This window comes from Lontra canadensis, unplaced genomic scaffold, assembly GCF_010015895.1.
Source record: "Lontra canadensis isolate GAN:19392208 unplaced genomic scaffold, GSC_riverotter_1.0 scaffold66, whole genome shotgun sequence".
NCBI lineage: Eukaryota > Metazoa > Chordata > Mammalia > Carnivora > Mustelidae > Lontra > Lontra canadensis.
The window spans coordinates 1,789,437-1,809,778 of record NW_022631060.1 but is presented as its reverse complement, the minus strand read 5'-3'; the positions used below and the strand labels follow the sequence as shown (position 1 = coordinate 1,809,778).

The 20,342-nt window shown below is 54.4% G+C and overlaps 1 protein-coding gene across 1 annotated transcript; it reads right to left on the bottom strand.

Moving 5' to 3' along the window:
- Window positions 1–6,324: 6,324 nt before the first annotated feature.
- LOC116880266 (pepsin A-like) lies at window positions 6,325–15,256 on the bottom strand. Its single transcript, XM_032879150.1, is given in 10 exon segments — window positions 6,325–6,627; window positions 7,750–7,848; window positions 7,936–8,080; window positions 9,029–9,145; window positions 10,649–10,848; window positions 11,542–11,660; window positions 12,226–12,310; window positions 12,312–12,344; window positions 14,456–14,612; window positions 15,055–15,256. Coding segments are annotated over 10 exon segments (1,161 nt in total). The 5' UTR covers window positions 15,111–15,256; the 3' UTR covers window positions 6,325–6,477.
- Between the last annotated feature and the right edge of the window lie 5,086 nt (window positions 15,257–20,342).

Genomic DNA, 20,342 nt, shown 5'->3' with positions numbered 1-20,342 from the left:
TTCTTGTGGAAGCACCTGCTGCCTTTGACACTGGGGGGCTCCTCCAGTGAAAAGGGAAAGGGTGGAGGAGGAGGCTCCGTGGGTTGGGTTCCCTGGTGGGGGAGCCTCTCGGAGATGGACCGGGAGTGCGCGGTTCCCCAGGGTACCCTCAGCAGGGGCACCTGCAGGCAGGTGGGAGGCGGGGAGGGCAGCAGTGAGGGAGAAGTCCTAAGCCTCAGCCAGCCCCCTCTGAGGCTAGGGTGGCCCTTCAGAGTTGTCCTGAGTTGGCGCCAGGAGCCAGGGCTCTGTGCCCCGTGTTGGCCAGTAATTCGAACTGGGCTGCCCCAGGCAAGGGGCGTGACCTTGGCAGGGCTCCCTTCAGCCCAGGCCGTTCCTAAGAGGGCTGATGGCTGAGAGCTCTTAGCCAACAGCCTTCCCAGCAGCTGGGGGAATAAATCTCCAGTCTTGAAGGGGGGTCTGGGCAGTGGAACCCAGTTCACACGACAGATGGAAAGAGGACAGTGCTGTCATTAATGGGGGTGGGTGGAGATGGAGGGCAGGGAGCTCTGCTGTCACCGAAATCCCTTTATTCTGCAAGCCCCAGGGCACAGACCTGACCCACATTTGTGGGGCATCGCATCCCCGACCCCACAGCTTTTCTCTGCCCGGCTGTTCAGTGCCTGTCCCAGGACGGAGCCTCTGTGGGGGCGCTGGCTGCAAGGCCATCTGGGGCACCGACCCAGACCCCAGTGTGGCAGTGAGGTCCTAATCCCCGCGCGGTGGCAGGAGTAATGAATTTCTAGCTCGGAGCGTGGAAACCCAAGGCTTGAGAGAGACCTTCTTGTCCAGTAAGACCTGAGGCATGGGGTGCGGAGTGAAGTCTGGGACGCTCTGGTCAGCTGTGACCCGCCCAGGGACCTTAGGGCTGACTCCTTCCTCTGAATAATGTCACACGGACCGGTGACCGTGGCATGTGCTAATGGCTCCATACCTCTCCGTGGTTTGTCCTTGCACCCCGGGGCCACCGGCGCACGTCGTGATGCCCCCCGGGATCTGATTTCAGGGTGAGCGTGCAGCACGCCTGGCCGTCTCCACGTTACCACTTCGCCAACAATCCAGCTGTCAATGTGGTAGTGGCTGAGAGTGTCAGTTTTCTCATCACTAGTCCATAAAGTGCGCAGTTTGGGTTTTAACACCGGTTTCCCCCTCCGTAGAGCCCAAGTTAATCGTGTTTATGAATGTTCGGAAAAAGCAAACAAAGGGCGGGAGGATAGCTGTAAACATTTTCCCCAAGGTGGTCCAAGCCTAAAAAACAAAACAAAACAAAACAAAAACGCTTCTCTGGACTCCCTCTCCCCATTTACAGTGAGGACTGCAGAGGCCCAGAGACGTGTCAGGAGGTCACTTGCATTGTGACGTCTGAGCTGGGAGGAGAGCCCTGCTTCTCTGACTCCCCGCAGGCTTTTGTCCCTTCGCACCACACCTGCTTGGATTCTTCTGGTGGGGTTTCAGGGACAGTTTGTGCAGGGGGCTGTGATTATCCTACTTCGGTTTGGGCTCCCCACCAAGAGCAGACCTCGAGAGAAATATATGGGGGAGAGTCATTGACGTGTCAGGGAGCGATCCAGGGGGCACGGCGAGGGAGGGTGCGATGAGACAGATGGAAGAAAACCAACCACGGTGCATTACAGAGCGGGTCACAGCTGTAGGTTATGGGCACCTGGTCCTTCTGCAGACCTTCTGGGAGACTGGCACACACCTCAGCATTGTCCTCCTTCCAACCCTCTCTGGCTCCCGGGCTGTTGGTTCTCCAGCCTGTCCAGCCGGCTGGGGACAAGGACGCAGACTGTCTCCTTCCCACTGACCACACGTAGGCTCTCGGGGGAGAGGTGAGGGACCTGCCTGCAGAGGGCCTCCGGGCTGGCCAGGATTCTCACTGCCTCACACGGTGGTCAGCACAGTCCCTTCCCAGGACCTCTGGGGGGTTCAGAACAGTCCCCCTTCAGGTAGTGTTGACATGACACGTTGGGAGGCCCTAGTGGGATCTAACTTGGTAAGAGCATGTTCTGCCCGAGAGAAGCCTCAGGATACTCAGGCCCCTGTCTGGGGCTGGCCAGCTCCAGCAGCCCCAAGGACTGCCTTCAAGACCCCGGAGGGGTGAGGGCTGCTTTTAATGAATGGGAGGAGCTGGTCTGAATTCTCAGACTCCAAAACTCTGTGGGGTGGCCGTGGGGTGGTGTTTGGTTTTGGGGAACCCCCCCTTCAGTGTCCCTTACCTGGATTCCACACTGGGGAATCTTCAGAGAAGCAGTAGAAGGTGCGGAAGAGAGGATGCCCGAAGCCTGGTCCTTGGTGTCAGTTTCACCGGACCTATGGATTCCCAAGGGGCCAAATGATCAGACCCAGTTCGAGAGACCTGATATTGGAGGTTTTCAGATCCACAGATTCCAGGATAAACCATAGTAGGCTTCAAATGAGGATAACTCAGGGGCACCTGGGTCGCTCAGTCGGTTAAGCGTCTGCCTTCAGCTCAGTCGTGATCCCAGGGTCTTGCAACTGAGCCCCATGGCAGGCTCCCTGCTTGTGTGTGCGCACTCCCTCTAGCAAATAAATAAGTAAAATCTTAAAAAAAAATTTAATAGGGGCGCCTGGGTGGCTCAGTGGGTTAAGCCTCTGCCTTCGGCTCAGGTCATGATCTCAGGGTCCTGGGATTGAGCCCCGTATCGGACTCTCTGCTCAGCAGGGAGCTTGCTTCCCTTCCTCTCTCTCTGCCTGCCTCTCTGCCTGCTTGTGATCTGTCAAATAAATAAATAAAATCTTTAAAAAAATTTAAGATAACTCGGAGGTTTAAGAATACCTTCCTTTAGCTTTTAAAAAAATATTTGTTTTTGGGGGGCACCTGGGTGGCTCAGTCATTGTCTGTCTTCGGCTCAGGTCAAGATCCCAGGGTCCTGGGATCGAGCCCCTTATCGGGCCCCCCACTCAGCGATGAGTCTGCTTCCCTCTCTCCCACTCTTCCTGCTTCTGTTCCCTCTCTCGCTGTGTCTCTCTCTGTCAAAAAAAGAAATAAATCTTTTTTTAAAAAAAGAATAGTTTTAAAAAATAGTTTTTTAAGACTTATTTCTTTGACAGAGACAGAGAGGGAGTGGACAAGCACGGGGAGTGGCAGGCAGAGGGAGGGGGAGAAGCAGGCTCCCTAAGGAGCAGGGAGCCCAAATGCAGAGCTCCATCCCAGGACCCTGAGACCATGACCTGAGATGAGGGCAGATGCTTAAGTGACTGAACCACCCAAGTGCCCTGTGTTTTGTATTTTTGTGTGTGGGTTTTTTTTTTAAGAGAGAGGGTGAGAGTGGGTGAGGGGGCAGAGGGAGAGAGAGAGAGAGAGAACCTTAGGCAGACTCCCACTGAGTGCAGAGCCTGACGTAGGGCTCAATCTCATGACCCTGAGATCACTACCTGAACCAAAACCAAGTCAGAGGCTTACCCGACTGAGCCCCCCAGGCGTCCTCCCTTATTTCAAATGTGTAATATGTTCACATCATCAGATATAAAAATGTATAAAATTGTGTCCAGGGTGATGTCTCCACCATCCCACATCTACTCAGCTCCCCCCTTCCTCCTTTTACAGTTTCTGATTCTGGGTGTCCTTTCTCAGTTCCTGTATGTAAGTGCAAGCAAATCTTATTTTCTTTCTCTGTAACCCAAAGATAGCATGGTCTAAGCCCGGTTGTCACCTGTTAGTGTGTGTGTGTGTTTCACCTCATGATTTCTCAAGCTTTCCCCAGCACCTGGGGAGCACACTCATTTTTAACCTTTTTACACCAGCTCAGCAGCTCCTTGCATGCATTATACTCTGCTGAACTGCGCCGCCCCCCCCCCCCCGGTGGGAGGACATTTGGGTCATTTCCAATCTTGCTTTTGCAAAAGATGCTACCAAGAATAACCTTGTACTTACATCATTCTGCACGTGTGCAAGTGTATGTCTTAAAGCTAAATTCCCAAAAGGGAAGTTACTGGGCCAGAAGATCTCCACATTTCTCATTTTGATAGATATTGCCAAACAGCACTCCTTAGAGGCTGTACCTGTTTCTGCTCTCACCGGCTTGGCGTGAGACCCCTGCGTCCGGGGGAGGGGGCGTGTGGGTTCCACAGACGAGTGGAGCGGAGACCCAGGAGAGGAAAATATACTCCTGGGTAAGTGTGAAGGGGAGGGATGGATCGAGCTGTGCTTAGATCCCTGAGGTCTGCAGGGAACAGAGAAAGATGACGGGAGGGAAGCCCGCGACGATAGAACAGGAATGTGAATCTATCTTATCTTGGGGTGTGGGGGCGGGGGGCAAAGCAGAAAGAGTCTGATCAGACATGTCAGCTCTGGGTTTCCCAGTGCAAACGGTCTGTTTAAAGGGGAGTCTTTTTAGATTCTGTCTGGATGCAGGAATCCCAGGGCAAGGAAACGGAAGAGGGGTGGGAGGGACGGGCTGAGCTGCAGCTGCGGGGTCCCAGGAGCAGAGCAGGAAGTGTCCAGAAGACGGGCCCGCATCCCCAGAGCCTAGTACGCTGCCTGGCTCGTGGGAGGTACTCGGGAAATGCTGAAACACAAACACTGCAAAGGGGCCCAGATGGTGTGAAATTCCTCCCCAGAAACCTGAGAAGTCCACCTGTCTGTCTCAGGACCAGATAGGACTGAGTGGGGGTGGGAGCCGACCCATATGCTGTCTGAAGCGTGCCCTCGGTGAAAGCAGGTCCGCTTCCTTGTCGTTTTCTTTCAAGGTCATCTTGAATTCATCACTCAGTCTGCAAGTGTTGATTGAGCACCCGCGATGTGCCAGCCCCTGCTCTTGACGCCATGGCTTCAGCCGTGCCGGCCCTCATGGGTCTAAAGCAAGCACTGGCAGAAATGCAGTGCTTTTCTGCACCCCGAGTGCCGCAACAGATAGGAAGGCTGGGATCTGTGAGATGGTGGTCAGGGAAGGCTTGGCAGGGAGGTGCGTGTAAGCTGGGGTCAGCAGGAGCCTCGGTGGTCGCTGGTCAAGAGAAAGGGGGCAGCAGCCCCGGCAAAGGGCACCGTGTGTACAGAGCCCAGAGGTAGAGAAGGAGTTTGGGTATTTGTGGAGGTGGCAGAAGGTCAGGGTGGTGGGGACTCAGGGGGAGGGGGTTAAGGTGAGGCAGGGAAGGTACTCGGGGACCAGAGCGTGAAGAGGCTGGACGATGTATTGTCTTATTCCAAGTGCAAGTGCAAGGCATGAATTAAAGGTTTTAGGCAGGGAAGAGATGTGATCAGGTTTTCTGTTTCAAATAGATTGTTCAGCTCTGGAAAATGGGCTGGGGAGGGGGTCCGTGACATTGGGGAGACCCGGGGCACCCTAGAGCCCAGCATCTTATATTTGTGTGAGTGACAAACAACACACTGGAGGAGGATGTGACAAGAGAGTTTCCCAAGCCATCCCTGTCTGGGCACCCCAAAGTCACTCCCTTCCCGCAGGGAGGCCCAGCACCAGCCCTCAGCCTGGAATCCGGGTCTCCAGCTGTGGGAGTTTTCCCAACAGTCCAGCCGAGGAGGGCAGGACTGCAAAAGGCTTGCTAGCAAGAGAGGCACTGGCCTCAGGTGAGCTGGGTCAAGGTCAAACAGATGACTTCCTGGGAGCCTTTGGGAAACCAGCCTCCTGTACCTCCAAGCAGGGCCTAGAATGCTACTTTGTTTTTCCCTGGACGTTTTGCTACCAAACCCACTGGGAGAAATGCTTCTCCATTTTTTCTGTTTGCCAGCGAGGGTGTATTTGCTGACTGGCCTGCCCACTGCCTTCTCCCAAACTCTGCCCAACCCCCACCCCACCCTCCCCCCACCTACCCCGGGAACTGGAAAACCATTGGATCAGTTCAGTGTCCCACACCCAGAGCCTGGAGGGGTTTTCCAGTGTTCGTCTGGATCAACCAGCTCATCCCAGAGAGCAGCCCGGTAGATGTGAGAGTGTCACCCTTGGTCACCCCTCCTCCCCCTGCCTGGCCTGCTTAGGGATATCCCCATTAGTGGAAGGCTTCCTCCTCCTGATCTCTTCCCTTTTCTCACTATCTCCTACCGCCTTTGGGAGAAATAAGAAGTTGACTCCCTCATGGAGAACCTAGGTGCCCCATTCCCGAGGAGGCAATGGGCCTGGGATTTCTGGTGCCCATCTTTCTCTCATGGCCCCAGCCCGCGTGCTCAGGGCGCATCATCTCCCCGGCTCCAGACGGGATGTGTAGCCCTGTCTGGTGTCGTCCAAGTGGACGTTGTCGTCTTGTCCCTTTGCCCCAGTGTTCTGATCCTGGTGGTGTGGGAAGAAACACAGAGCACGTTTTTCAGGAGGATGGGTTTTTATTCTACGTTATTGGTATGACAGGGAAGGGGGCCAGGATTCCACCTCCACAGGCGCCTAGGAAGCACAGTCAGGAGAATTATATACATCTAGAGTGGGCGACTAAGGCTAGATCTTCCTGAGACGCGGCAGGAGAGACACGGGCTCAGGCCACGGGAGCCAGGCCGACCTGGTTGTTAGCCCTGTCGAAGACCGCGAAGTATTGGCGGATGAAGACGTCACCCAGGATCCAGAGCTCTCCGGAGGCGGTGGGGAGGTTCATGCCTTGGAAGCCGCTGACACAGCCCTGCTGGTTCTGGAGGAAAGGAGAAGAGAGCTGGAGACGGGGCACAGGCTCCCCGGGGACGGGGCATGGGGGCGAAGCATCACGGTCCCCAGGCAGCCGCACGGCAAGCGCAAGGGAGGAATTTCCTGGCTGATGTCCGGGGACTTGGCTCTTCTTGGCCAGGGGTCTGCCTGTATAAGCTGCTGGCTCTGCTGTTGGTTTCCAGGGATTACTAGACATGATCCAGTGTTTCTGGCAGACATACAGACCCTGACATCAGCATCGGAGCTAAGAGGTTTGGGGAGAAGTCAGCCGCCGTGAAGGATTTTGGAAGGCCTGGTGACACAACCTTTTCTCATTCTGACCCCGTCCGGTGGCAAAGCACATCAGCTGTGAGTCCTAGGGGTACTGGGGCCACAACCTTGGCTGTACATTAGAACCTCCTGGGGAACTTTAGGCCACACCCTCCCACTGCTTAGACCACGCCCCCTCCTAATTAATCAGCATCCCTGTTGGGGGTGGGGACAGCCTAGCCATCAATACTTCTTGCTGAATGACATCGACCCTTGGGGCAGAATTGGTTTTCCACCTGGCATTTCAATAGTCCGGGCGGCGTAGTCCTGTGGCTCATCTCCACCAAGGAAAGATTTATTACTTGGTAGAGATAGTAGGAGCATCACAAACCTTGACCCCACGGAAGGTAGGGTTTCCATTTGCTCAACCCTCTGTATCTTCGATGTGGTCGATCCCACTCGATCACCCCACCCACACCCTGGGGGTGGGGAAAGCTGACATCTTTAGCTTCTAGACCAGGACACTGAGAGCCAGGACAGGTTGCAACTGGCTCGGAATCATGAGCCGGTCACTGAGACCCAGGGCTTGGACTCAGGTGTCTGACTGGAAATCCTCTCTTCCTGCCACCAGCCTTTTCCTCCCTTTTCCCCTTGGGGGGGGCGCCGCATCCCCCCATTTTCATTCATGCATTTATTTTAAGCATCTTCTTTTTCTCTGGAGGCTGTCCAGAGCAGATGTCAGCTTCAGCCTGTGGAAGATCACTTTCCCTTGTGCAGAGGCCGAGGTGGTGGGGGGTGAGGGGCGCGTGGCCACGTTCGCTGCAGGTGCCTGTAGGTGACTGGCCCCAAGCCCCCTTACCTGCAGGATGTAGGCACTGGGGGCCAGAGGGTACTGGATGCCGTTGATGGTGAAGACAATGTCGGGCAGGTTGTTGATGGCTGAGCAGCTGATCACCATCTGGAGAGAGGGAGGGTTAGGAGGACTTTGATTTCTCCTACATGGCCCACCCACCGCTCGGGTCTAGAACAGGGCAGCTGGACTCACCTGGCCGTATGAGTCCTGGCTGGCCCCGATGGTACTCTGGATGTTGGCAATGGCATCGCTTGGGCCAGTCAGCAGAGAGGTGCCTGTGTCAACAATGGCCTGGCAGCCCTGACTGCAAGCGATGGCCTGTCCGTTCATGGTGATACTGAGGATGAGACACAAGTAAGCATCTCCCGAGCCCCCGGGGCGTGTATCTCCCCCAGGAGGAATCAGGTGGCCCCAGAGGGGCCCTCTTCCATCCATGGGCTGATACATAAAATTCCAGCTACTCTCATGCTTTCACACATTCAGTCACTCCACAAATATCGACGGAACGCCTGCTCTGTGCTAGGCACGGGAGATGCACAACCGGACAGCCGCGTGGTTCCAGGCTGCGGCGAGTGCATGGTCTGGGAAGATGGGTTATGATGGCGCTAGAGCAGGAGGAGCAGGAGACATGGCCAGGGGACAGGGTGGTGGTGCCAGGGAAGGCTTCCAAGAAGGAGCAGAGCTGGAGGAGGACGGCACAGGCAGGGACTGATGGAGATACTGAGCAGCAGCAGGAGGCAGAAGATGTGATGGGCTGGGGCAGACACAAGGTGACCCGTATGTGCCAGTTTGTTCGAGACCATCCTGGTTTTGGTACCGCGAGTCTGGTGTCCCGGGAAACAGCTCATTCCTGGGTCAACCTGGGCGGCTGGCTGGTCACCCTAGCAGGCCAGCTGGGTGACAGACAGCTGGGGGACGAGGCTGCTTGGGGGAGGGGCAGGTTCCCAAGAGGAGAGTGGAAAGGAATGCCTTGAAAGAAGTCAGCCCCTTCACCCTAGGGTGGGAGGGACATGGGCTAGTTCAATGCCCCTGGGTGCTGGGGCGTGTGGATGCGTATGCTGGGAGATTGTCCTGCCTGTTTGACCAGAAGGAAAGTGGCTTTCCTCTTCCAGGGAGATGCCTTTCTTGGGGTCTCTCTGGCTTGGCCAACACCTTCTCCCCTGGGGTACATTTCCCTGTGCTGGCTCTTCGAGGGGGATCCTAGAAAGCTTAGTTAACTACAGGTCCTTATGGAAAGGAGACCCAGGTCCCACGGCAGGGTGTAGGCCATCCACAGAGCTCTCACCTGTCCACGGAGATCTGCCAGTAACCCTCGACAGAAACGGGCACCCAGTTCAGGTTTCCAGTGAAGTAAGAAGAATCAATGCCACCAAACATCACCACGCTGCCACTCTGGTCATTGCTATGGAAAGTGGGGGTGAGAGACAGAAACTCATTCATTCATTCATTCATTCACCCGAATATCTACTCTGCGCATCCCAAGAGCTATTCTTGATGGGGCTCTTGCCAGTGCCAGGAGCTGTGCCAAGTGTATGACAGACACAGTGGAAATTTTCATTTCCACTTTACAGTGAGGCTCGAAGACATGAGGCAACTCCTCCAAGGTCACACGGCCACGGAGCCACGGAGTGCCTAGGTCCTTCTGGTTCCAAGGCGTGTGGTTTCTACCCCATGTTCGCTCTCCTTGCTGCAGGGACCTCAAGAGAAGCAAATACGTGACAGTGGCCGCTCGTCAGGACCCGATCATGTAGTTCCCTGGCTCTCAGCCAGGGGTGGTTTCCAATTTGCCAGCACCTGGGATGTTTTTTGATTGTCGTGATTCGGAAGGGGTAAGGGGGTGCTACTGAAAGCTAATAGACAGGCCAGGGAAGCTGCTAACCATCCCGCAATGCACAGGACAGCCCCCCAGCTGTAAAGAATTCTCTGGTCTCAAATGTCCAGAGTGATTGTGGTGGAGAAGGCCCTGATCGGTCGGAGAAATAAGATAAATACCGAAGTAGCCATAAAGACAGGTCCTGTGTACGAGCCGACTGGAATATTAAGTGGCCAAGGGCAGACACAGAGAAATGGCTGCTCCTGTTGTAAATTTCAGGAGTCCTGGTTCCTGGGACATTCGCTTTCTAAATCTCTGCAGTTTCGGGTCAGGCAGGGAAGCAAAGGTGGGCGAAGATAGGAAATTAACCAGGGAGGAACTGGCCACGGATACAACGGGCCCCACTCCGCTAACCCCACCCCGCCTCCCGGCAAACGTCCAGCTGTACAGCGCGACCCAATGAGGTGACAGCAGAACAGTTAGCCACTCCGGGAGAACATCGAGCGCGGCAAAGCGCTTTGAGAGAGCAGGATGTGTCGGAGGAGGGCTGAGTGTCTCGAGGAAACTGATGACACCCTCTGATATTCTTGCATAAACCTTTGCTCAACGAAACCAGCCCTTGGCTTATTCTTTACTCATTCTTCCAATTAATTCATAGTCATTACTGGAACGTGGATTTTGTTAACTAACAGAAGAAACTTGCTTTTGTCAGTTAAAATTCCCTTGTTCAAAACATTAAGTCCTATTTTCATTTTTTGCTATGGAATTTTGGCCCCCACTTTAAGTGGATTCACTTAATCCACTCCTGGGGGCCAGCCGCGAGGGGACTGGTGCTGGGAGCAAATGGCTAATGACATTTGACCGTGTAAGTCAAGGCAATAAAAGTCATTCTGGTAAAACAAGACGAAGGAAGGAGGTTGGTCAGGGAGGGATTTGACACCTTCGTCTCCAAGATTTACCTCTTGAGACTCGGACCTTGACCTTTCAAATCCCTTGTGGGCTGAGACCCCGCCCACCCCACCCAGCCCTGGACAGCTAGGCTGGGCCAGGTGGCTGTGACCAACCCCCCCACCCTGGCCCCACCCAACTTACCTGCTTAGGTAGACGGAGAAGAGGTCCTGGGAAACCAGCCCCTGGTTCCACATGTTGTCGAAGACAGGGGTAGCCCCGGAAGATGAAATCTGGGGATAGGCCAGACCCAGGATGCCGTCGAAGGGAGCATAGTACAGGAAGGAGCCGGGCTCAGTCTCGCTCAGGCCAAAGATCTGGTTGGTGTCTGAGATGCCTCCAACCTGAATTGGGGGAAACCAAGATGCTCTCCATCAGCACATGTTGATGGAGCGCAGAGGGGCGCCAGCCGTGGGCCCAGAGCATCCCCGCTTCATTTCGAGTAGGACTCTGCTCCCCGGGCAGCGGGCTGGAAGGAAGGGGGAAGGACTGGCTCCAGGAATGCTTGTTACTGATCTCCAGATGGCCTCGGTGGGAGACAAAGAGTGAGAATTTGGGGCTGAGCAGATGGTCACAATGTGTGTGTGTGTGTTTCTGACAACTGGATTCAAAGCAGACCCCGGGGCGAGTCAGAGCCCTTGACCCCAGCATCACCCCACGGGGGGTGGGGATGGAGGGGCTTGTGGAGTTCTCTTGGGGGGGCAGGGAGGGCTGCAGAAGGGGGTATGAAAAGGGGGAGGATATGCTGAAGGAGAACTGAGCCTTTTTGCCGTCTGCTCCTGTCCCCTGCCTAGCACTCAACTTGTGGGTGCGGAGGTTGGCTAATGGCTCCTGGCTTAACCCACCACTGCCCCACCTAGAAATGTCAGTGACATCTTTGCCACTTTCGCTTCCTGCATCCTTCTCAGGTTACTTTTGTGGTCACTGAGACCCACATTGCTTGAATAAGCTTGCTCTGGGGGTGGTGCACTGTGCTCCCCAGGGTCCTGGGAAGATGGCTTCAGGGTTGGGCGGGTGGCTGGCTGTCAGGTGCTCACCTGGACGGTGTCGTAGCCCAGGATGCCTGTCATGCTGCCGGTGCCGTAGGCGATGGAGACTGTCTGGCTGGTGCCCTCGTAGGTGGAGGACTGCTGAGGGTTGAAGCGCTTGTGGTTGGCTGCCAGAGCGAGAAGTAATTACGTCAAACTCAAAAAGCAGAGCAAGAGTCATGGGCTGAGAAGGTCTTCCTAGAGTGGGTGCCTTGTTTCTGGGTGGGCTTTGGAGGAGAAAAGTAACCTCTCCCCTGAACTCTATTTAGAGCCTAAGAATCCCCGTTTCCGCTTCTGTCTAGTTGGGCCAGTTGGGACCCTGTCCCGGATGGGAGGTCCCCAAGGACACCCTGGTCTCCCCTCCTCCTGAAAGTCTTCCTGATTGCTCCCCTGAGCAGAGAAGCCTCATGGCCACCCACGGTGCTAAGCACCTTCACGCTTCTCTCTGCCAGTGGGCTGACGTCCCCGAGGGCAGAGACCATATGTGATTCACCCCTCAATCTTTGGGCACCTAAGCCCAGTGCTTGGCACATAATAGGTGCTCAGTTAATGCCTGTGGCGTGAATCCCTGATTGACACCCACTCCCCCCCACCCCCCAGCTTGAAAATGGACTTATTTGCAGCCCTGGGTGTTCTGGGCTCCCCGACGGGTTGGTGCCGGGAAGCCCAGGTGGGGAGGGGCCACGAACTCACAGCAGGCAGGACTGGAGCAGTAGACGGAGGGCACCCAGAGGTTGGAGGAGCCGGTGTCGAAGATCACAGTGAACTCCTGGGGGGGGGGTGCCGATGCCGATGGTGCCGAAGTACTCCATCTGTCAGGACGGGGTGGGGCGGCACAGTTCACTGAGCACACCGTTCGCCGGGACCCCATGGCCCGGCGTCCCTGCGGACTGTGTCTGGGTTGGCGCCTCCACCCACCTTCCAGACTTTCCCTTCACTGTTCTCTTAGCCCTTCTCTCCCTGCCCAATGCATCCGTTCTTCAAGGCCCAGCCCGGTCTCCCCTCCTCCTGGAAGTCTTCCTTGGTTGCTCCCCTGTTATCCTCTTACTGTTCTCTTCTAAGCACCAGGAACACCCAATGATAATCTACTGTCCCCTCTTCAGCTCTTGTCTTGTATATCTTAGTCTCATTTTCCTAGAGAATGCGCGTTCTTGGAAAGGGGTGGGACCTGTCAGCACCCATCAGAGTATACGCTGAAATGCTTCTTCAGTAAATTGTCGATGGGAAGATCGACGAGTCACCTAACGAAGGGGACCCCTGCAGATGTCAGATTCCTAAATCTAGGTGTGGGTGGCAGGTTCAAGAAAGGGCACAAAAGGACACAGTCAGGATTGTGATTCTCAGTGGCAGTCCTTTCTCCCTCGCCAACTCTGTTCCAGCCCCACTGGTCTTGTGACTCTTGGATGATGACAAGTTCCTTCCCCTCCTAGGGCCTGTGCACTAGCTATTTCTTGTGTGAGGAAGATGTTTATTCTGGATCTTTCCTTGGCTGGCTCCTACTCATCACTCATTCAGAGCTCCAGTGAAATGTCCGCTCTGCCAAGAGGCCCTCCCTGACTCCTTTATCTGCATTTGCTCCCCTCCGTCTTTCTTCTCCCCCTTACTCGATTTTTAATTTGTGACCCTTGTCATTCTCTGAAATTATCTTACATTTATTTGTCTCTAACTTGTATTTCCCTCTAGACTATAAGCTCCAGGAACGTCACTTCTTCTCCACTACTTCCTTAGCTCCGTGTACACAGTAGGTGCTCCATACGAATTTGTTAAGTGAACAGGTGAGCCAACTTTACCAAGCCCTTACGAAGGTCCAGACCCTGTGCTAAGCACTCTGAAAAGCATTATTGCCTCCATTACTTGCAATGACACCACGATGGTAGATTTTAGTGGTTCCGTTTTGCAGACGAGCAGGTGGAGAACGTAAATGACTTGCCCCAGGTCAGGTGGCTCGCGGGCCTGAGAGCTGAGCTCCGGGCCGGGGCTGGCAGATTTCACAGGCAAAGCTCTGAACGACAGGCAGACTGGTCTCCTACCCTTGGCCCAGGGCCATTCACCGTAGGGACATGTAGGCCATTCACAGTAGGTACATTCACAGTAGGGACACGTAATATCTACCAAAGGGCAGGGTGTGGCCATGTGGTCCCAAACTGGGGAGTCACAGTGATCTTCCTCAAGCTCCAGTCTGGTCATGTCAACCCTCCTGGTTATGACAATTCTGTGGCGGGTGCCTGGGTGGCTCACTGGGTTAAAGCCTCTGCCTTCGGCTCAGGTCATGATCTCAGGGTCCTGGGATCGAGCACCGCATTGGGCTCTCTGCCTAGCGGGGGGCCTGCTTCCCCCTCTCTCCCTGCCTGCCTCTCTGCCTACTTGTGATCTCTCTCTGTGTGTCAAATAAATAAATAAAGTCTCTAAAAAAAAAAAAAAGACAATTCTGTGGCAATTACAGGAGACTCTGACTAGGCTCCACCCACCGACTCCTCAGGCCTCGCTATGCCTCTTTCCCTTGCTCTCTGCTCTCCATGAACACCGGCCTCCTTTCCTCAAATACACTCTGTTCCCCAGTGTCACGGGGTCTGGCACAAGTGGTCACCCCCTGGGAAGCTCTCTTGTCCCCTGGAAAGCCTGGCTCTTCCGTCAATGTTTGCCCCGGCCACACCCTCCGAGCATGAGACATTTACTGTTCACTCTTGGCCTGGTGGCACTGTTCAGGGTTTCCGAGGGTCCCTGCTAACCTCTCTCTCCTAGACTGAGTGGCACGAGGGCATAAACACTGGGTGAGTGAATGACAGAACCAGTGAGAGCAGCGGCTCTGACTGTGAGTTTTCCTGCATGCCCTGTGCCTCTGAGATCCTGCCGGGGAGCCCTGGCCCACCATCCAAGACTCCTGGGAGCCCCTCTCTCCTCTGGGGCCAGCCTGGGCACTCACGTCCATGAAGTTCTCCAGGGGCTGTGTGGCCATCACGGGGTCCTCCGGGGGGAAGTACTTGCTGGCTGGGTTGGGGCTGTGGTTCTTCAGGAAGTCCCCTAGGAGCCCATGGTCCAACAGGGTCTTTCTCAAGGACTTCTTTTTGACCAGGGGAACCCTGCGGCAGAGCATGAGCAAACGAGTGGGTTGGAGGAGGCAGAGTAGTTAGGCGAGGAGTCTGCTCGTGGGGTGCCATGGAAGTCTTGGGAGGTAAAGGAAGCTGGCCCAAGAGAGGAAGAGGGAGGGAGAAGCTGAGGGGGTAGACGCTTCTCTTTTTGGCACACTAACGCAAAGAGGTTGAGCGGGTACCCAGAGTCAACCGGCCTGGTCCTGGAGCTGGGAACCCAGCCCGGGCAGGACTCAAGTCCCATGTCGACTGTGCTGCCTCCCCAAAAGGGCAGAGGGAGACAAGAAGGGAGGCTGGAGGCGGTGGAGGAGAGACAAGTTGGATGAGGGAAGCAGGAAGAAAAACCTGAGGGCAAAAGAAAGGAACATGAGAGGCAGCAGAAGGAAACAGCTCCGGGAAGCTGGTCCTGGGGCTGTGCGTCCCCCAGACTCACTTGATGATGGCGCACTCAGAGAGTGCCACCAAAGTGATCAGCAGCAGCCACTTCATGGTTCTTCTCGGCTCCCGATCTCCAGAGAAGGGTTGAAGGCTGGAAAGTGTACTGCAGCAGGCAGGAGCTGCTCCTTATATATGGTCCAAGGGCTTGGGGCTGAGCCTTATCAGCCTCCAAATGTCACCCATTTTCCTAACCCCAAACAGAAAAGTTCCTGATAAGATTGTCCCCGCCCCTCAGCTCCGTTCGGGAAGTTTCCAATCGAGTAGATTTCCACTGTGACCGTCCCCCACAGTGGGGATGGAGCAAGCTATGGAGTCACGGCTTATTCCTTAAATAATGGAATTTATTAAAACTTGACAAGTTGCACGTTTTCACAAAATTGGTCTAAAGTTCACTTAATACTGAACAGATGTCAAGGGGGCTTGTTGTACTCTGATCTGCCCCTGGGGGATACCCCTGTGAGAACAGTCCCCTCAGCGATGGTCCATGTTCCTGTAGCTGCTACCCCAAAGCTCATTCTTAGGTCAGTGGTTCGGGACTCAGGACACATTTTCACACAGCAATGTCCTTCTGAGGGATTGTTGGGTGTCAAACTCGCCTAAGGTTTCTCATGGCAGTTGAGCTGACTCTCGGGAAGGGGTGCATGCGGCACAGAGGAAGGGGAGAGGCTGGAGCGAGTGGGAGAATACTGCCTTCCTTTGCTGGAGGAAGCAAACTTGAACCTGGCTGCGTTTGTCATTGAAATCTGCGTCTTTCTCGTTTCGCACCCCTTCTCTCCCTACTGCTCTTCTCTCGCCCTCTCAGGTTGCTGGAAGCCTCCACCTTGGAGACCCCACCAGGGTCTGACTCTCCCAGGGGCTCCATACTTAAAACATGGCCAAATCAGCTACAGTGGATTTGCCCAAAGCTATCTGGGCAAATTCATACTAGCATGTGAATGACTTAGAAGAGGATCCTCTTAAAAAAAAAAAAAAGGAGGATCCTCTTCTTGGAAGAGGATACTTATCAACCTGTAAGATTCTCTACCTTGTGGGGCTTCATCAGTGGACAAAATAGAGTGACAACTTTGATTCAGCAGTTGTGGGGGACCGAGATAAGCAGGAGGGAGGGCACCAGTCAGTAGTAGCAAGCCCTGTCTGTGGGTCTGGTTTGGAGATCAGATTCCCTGGGCCATCCCTGGTTTTTCCAGGATCAGGAGACACAGATTCTATAAAAGCTCCAAATTTCGTGCCGTGCCTCAGGGTGAGTGTGGAAGGGTGGGGAGTATGATTCAAGGTTGGGACCATGGGTGGTGAGTACATAGCACATTCGCTTTGCACATTTCCCGGGTAAGACATCTTTGGACCCCAAATGTGGATCCTTGTGCTGTATTTTCCACCTTCAAGTGTTTTGGTACCCACTTCCTCTCCTCTCTCTTTTCTCCCCCCGCCCCTAGCCTTTATCACTCTGATCTGTGGGCTGATCTCAGCCCTTCTATGGTGGAGCTGATGGTCCTATAGAGGCTTTGCTAAGTTCTGGGAGCACCAGCCCAAACCCTGGCTCAAAGCGGCCATGGGGCGGGAGGGAGTGGGTGCGGGGCGTGTGTGGGGCGCTGCTCATCCGGACTTCAAAGGTAACTGGGGTCTTATCCTGGGGGGCGGGTACCTGGGTGCTCATCGTTATTCTTTATACCCTGTGTAATCTGTTATGTGTATCTGAAACTATGCATCGTAATTTAAAAAAAAAAAAAAAGGGCCGAGTCTTTTGTGCCTACTTCTCGACTTGGAGATGAAGGGAAATGTGGGTGGGTGGTAGCAGGGAGAGTCCGGGAAGCCTCAGGATTGGGGGGAGTGAACCACGAAGATCATTATGCGTGTTTTGTCTTTCATTTCCCGCAATGGCTTCGGTGTGTTCAGCATTGTGGGTTTTTTTTTTTAATATTTTTAAAAATTTATTTATTTTACACAGAGAGAGAGATCACAAGTAGGCGGAGAGGCAGGCAGAGAGAGAGAGAGGAGGAAGCAGGCTCCCCACTGAGCAGAGAGCCGGATGCGGGGCTCAATCCCAGGACCTCAGGACCCCGGGACCATGACCTGAGCCGAAGGCAGAGGCTTTAATCTACTGAGCCGTCAGGCACCCCCAGCACTGTGTTTTGATTAATCCCAGGCAAGCTGGGCTTAGAGCTAAGAGCAGCTTGGGAATGTGATTCTGAGTGGGGCCGTGATTCTAGAATTAGCCACTCTGCTAGTTTACCTGGAGCGGCATGGTCCATGTGCTCTTCTCCCTCGGCAGGTAGCGGAGACAGGGGAGCTCAGATTTACTGACCTCTCACTCCAAGTTCACTATGATGAGTAACGCTATGATCCCCATTTGACGGATGAGACTGAGGCGCAGAGCAGTCGTGCCACTTGCCTGAGGGAGCTTGAGCCCAGGCCTCCCTCTGTGGCTCCCCGTGCCGCCTTCTGCCTCAGTTCCCAGACCAGAGCTTACTCCAGGCCATGAAGGAATCGTATAAAGCGTCCTGGACCCCGGGTCTGGGGCTGGAATCCCAGCCCAGCCTCTGAATGTCTGTAAGACCCAGGGCTAGGGATCTGGTCTCTCTGAGGTTCAGTTTCCTCATCTGTTAAATGGGGGTAAGAGTCCCACCACTTTCTTGGGATCGTTGCGAGGATTAAACACGGAGTGCTAACAAACCACACACTTTTTTTTTTTTTTTAAGATTTATGTATTTTAGAGAGAGAGAGAGAGAGAGAGCATGGGCGAGAGGAGCAGAGGGAGAGGGAGAGAATCTCAAGCAGTTTCCATGCGAAGCGGGGAGCCTGACTCGAGGCTCGATTCTACTACCCTGTGATCATGACCTGAGCCCAAACCAAGAGTTGGACGCCTAACCGACGGCAGCACCACCCACGCCACGGGCGCCCATGCGACGGCGCCCCAACCTGCCATGCACTTGCAGGGACTGAAATGGAAGCGACTGTCCCTTCCCAAGTGCTGGTGGGGAGCGGGGCTGCCACGGCAGGTGGGCAGGCGAGAGGTCCGGCCCCTCTGCAAAAAAGGCTTAGCAGGGTCGTATAAAGTAAGTGTACACTTACCATCTGACCTAGCCATCCTCCTCTTGGGTACTTACTGAAAAGAAATGAGAATCATATGTCCCCACAACGACCTGTGCACAGATGTTTAGAACAGCTCTTTTTCATAATTGTCAAAAACTGGAAACAATTTGGAAGTCCTTCCGCCATCCCCTGGATCAAGAAATGGTGGGGAGCCACTTGACGGATGAGCGCTCAGCAGCAGACAGAAACGAGGTGTTGGCTGAGTCTCACGCATCACGCCGAGTGAAGGAAGCCAGACTCAAGACGCTACCTGTGTAAGATTCTACGTACACCATCTTCTGGAAAAGGCAGAATAATGGGGACAGAACACAGGTGAGAGGCCAGGGGAAGAGGTTGACTTTGGGGAGATGGAAATGCTCTCTCTCTAGGTCGTACACTTGGCAAGGTACGTTTCCCTCTAGAGCAGTAGACGCTTAGAGGGCAGTAGACGCGATGCTTGACTTCACACCCGGGACCCATTCAGCCAGTGGCAGCCCCAGGAGGGAGGGGTCGGAGGGAAACTGGGAGCTAGGTTCTGCTTGTGGGGGTGCCCTGGAGGGGACACATAGGATTCATTTCATGATAAGATGTTGTAATACCATTAAAGGAGATGCAGAACCAAAGAATGACAGATTGGCTGGTGGGCTCTCTCACCTCATCCTGGGGGTGAGCGTGGGGTGGGTGAGGTCCTCTTGGGAGGGACTGATAGTGTCCCGGCTCCTCGGGGCATACTAGAGGGTTGCAGGGTTTAGAATCCGAAGACGACGGGGATCTCTTTGGAGGCACAGCTTGTCTGTCGGACCCACCAGGGAACTTCGGACCGAGGAGAAATATGTTTGGGAAGCAGAAGGAAGGCTCCTCTGGCAGAAACCTGAACGAGTCATTTACATATTCGTTCAGTACGTTTTTATTGTGCACCTGTTCCGTGCTAGGTAAGCATGTAATTTCAGCGGCTGGAGGTACATCCGTGAGCAAAATGGAAATACGCCAAGACTTCAAGGGGTTTGTGGTCAAGTCAAGAGAGGGTGGTGGTGTGTGTCGGGGGGGGGGCTCTTTCCTTCCCTCCTGGACAGGTCTTTGGATCGCACTAATGGGAAGCTCTTGGATTGGTGAAAGTAACTAAATCTTCCCATATTAGAGATCTTAACACCCTGAAGGAGGCTGAAATATCTGGTGGTACCAATTTTCTACTTATGGCAAAGTCTATGTTGACCCCCAACTATCTTTGCCTTCTGGTATCCTTGACCCTTGTACTCCCCGCACCTCCCTGAACATGTGCGGGGCCTGTGACTTGCTTCTAACAATAGGATATGACAGCACATGGGATGTCACTTCTGTGATTATGTTATGTGGGGTCGTCCCCTCTGTCTTGCCAGTAGGCTCTTTGTCTAGATGTTCTCTCTCGCTCACTGTGATGTGACAAAGTGCCCCATGGAGAGCCCCAAACAGTGAAGAATGGGGGCTGGTCTCCAGCCAGTGGCCAGCAAGGAACTGAGGCCCCCAGTCTGACAACCCACAAGGAGCTAAATCCTGCCGACAACCGTGGGAGCCGGGAAGTGGACCCTCCTCCTGGTGAACCCCAGACGAGACCACGTCCCTGGCTGACACCCTGACCACAGCTTTGTGGGAGGCACTGAAACAGAGGACCAGTCACATAACCTGGATGCTTGACCCACAGAAACCGTGAGATAATGAATGTGAGTTGTTTCTAGTTGCTAAATTTGTGTTAATTTGTCACCAGCCATAGAAACTAGTACAATAGAAGCCCCTTGAAAACTCCACAGACACGTAGCCGCCTCTGCTTGTGCCCACTCGGGGTCTCTCCAGAGCCCTGCAAGGCAGTTTTTGGCCCAGGAAATGTGAATGATCACGCAAGAAGGGAGCTGACGTCTGGACCTCCATCTGTACAATAAGGCTTGTGTTCCCGTGGCCCTCCAGGCTTTTCTCAGCGCCCCAAGATACATAATTTTAAAAATTATTGTCTTCCCTTCATGATTCCTAGAGTCCAGGAGGTTGTGGTCAACACAGGTTCATATAACCGAATTGTGACACTTTAGGGACGAGAACCTGTGTCACGGGAGGCTCTGATCCTGGGAAACCGTTGCCCTGGGCCAGGCTTGGTGCCCACACACACCCTCCTGGCTCCTGCCCATAGGTTAGAGCATCAGGTGGACGTTCCATGACGGACACAGCCTCCACTCCGGGGACACTCAG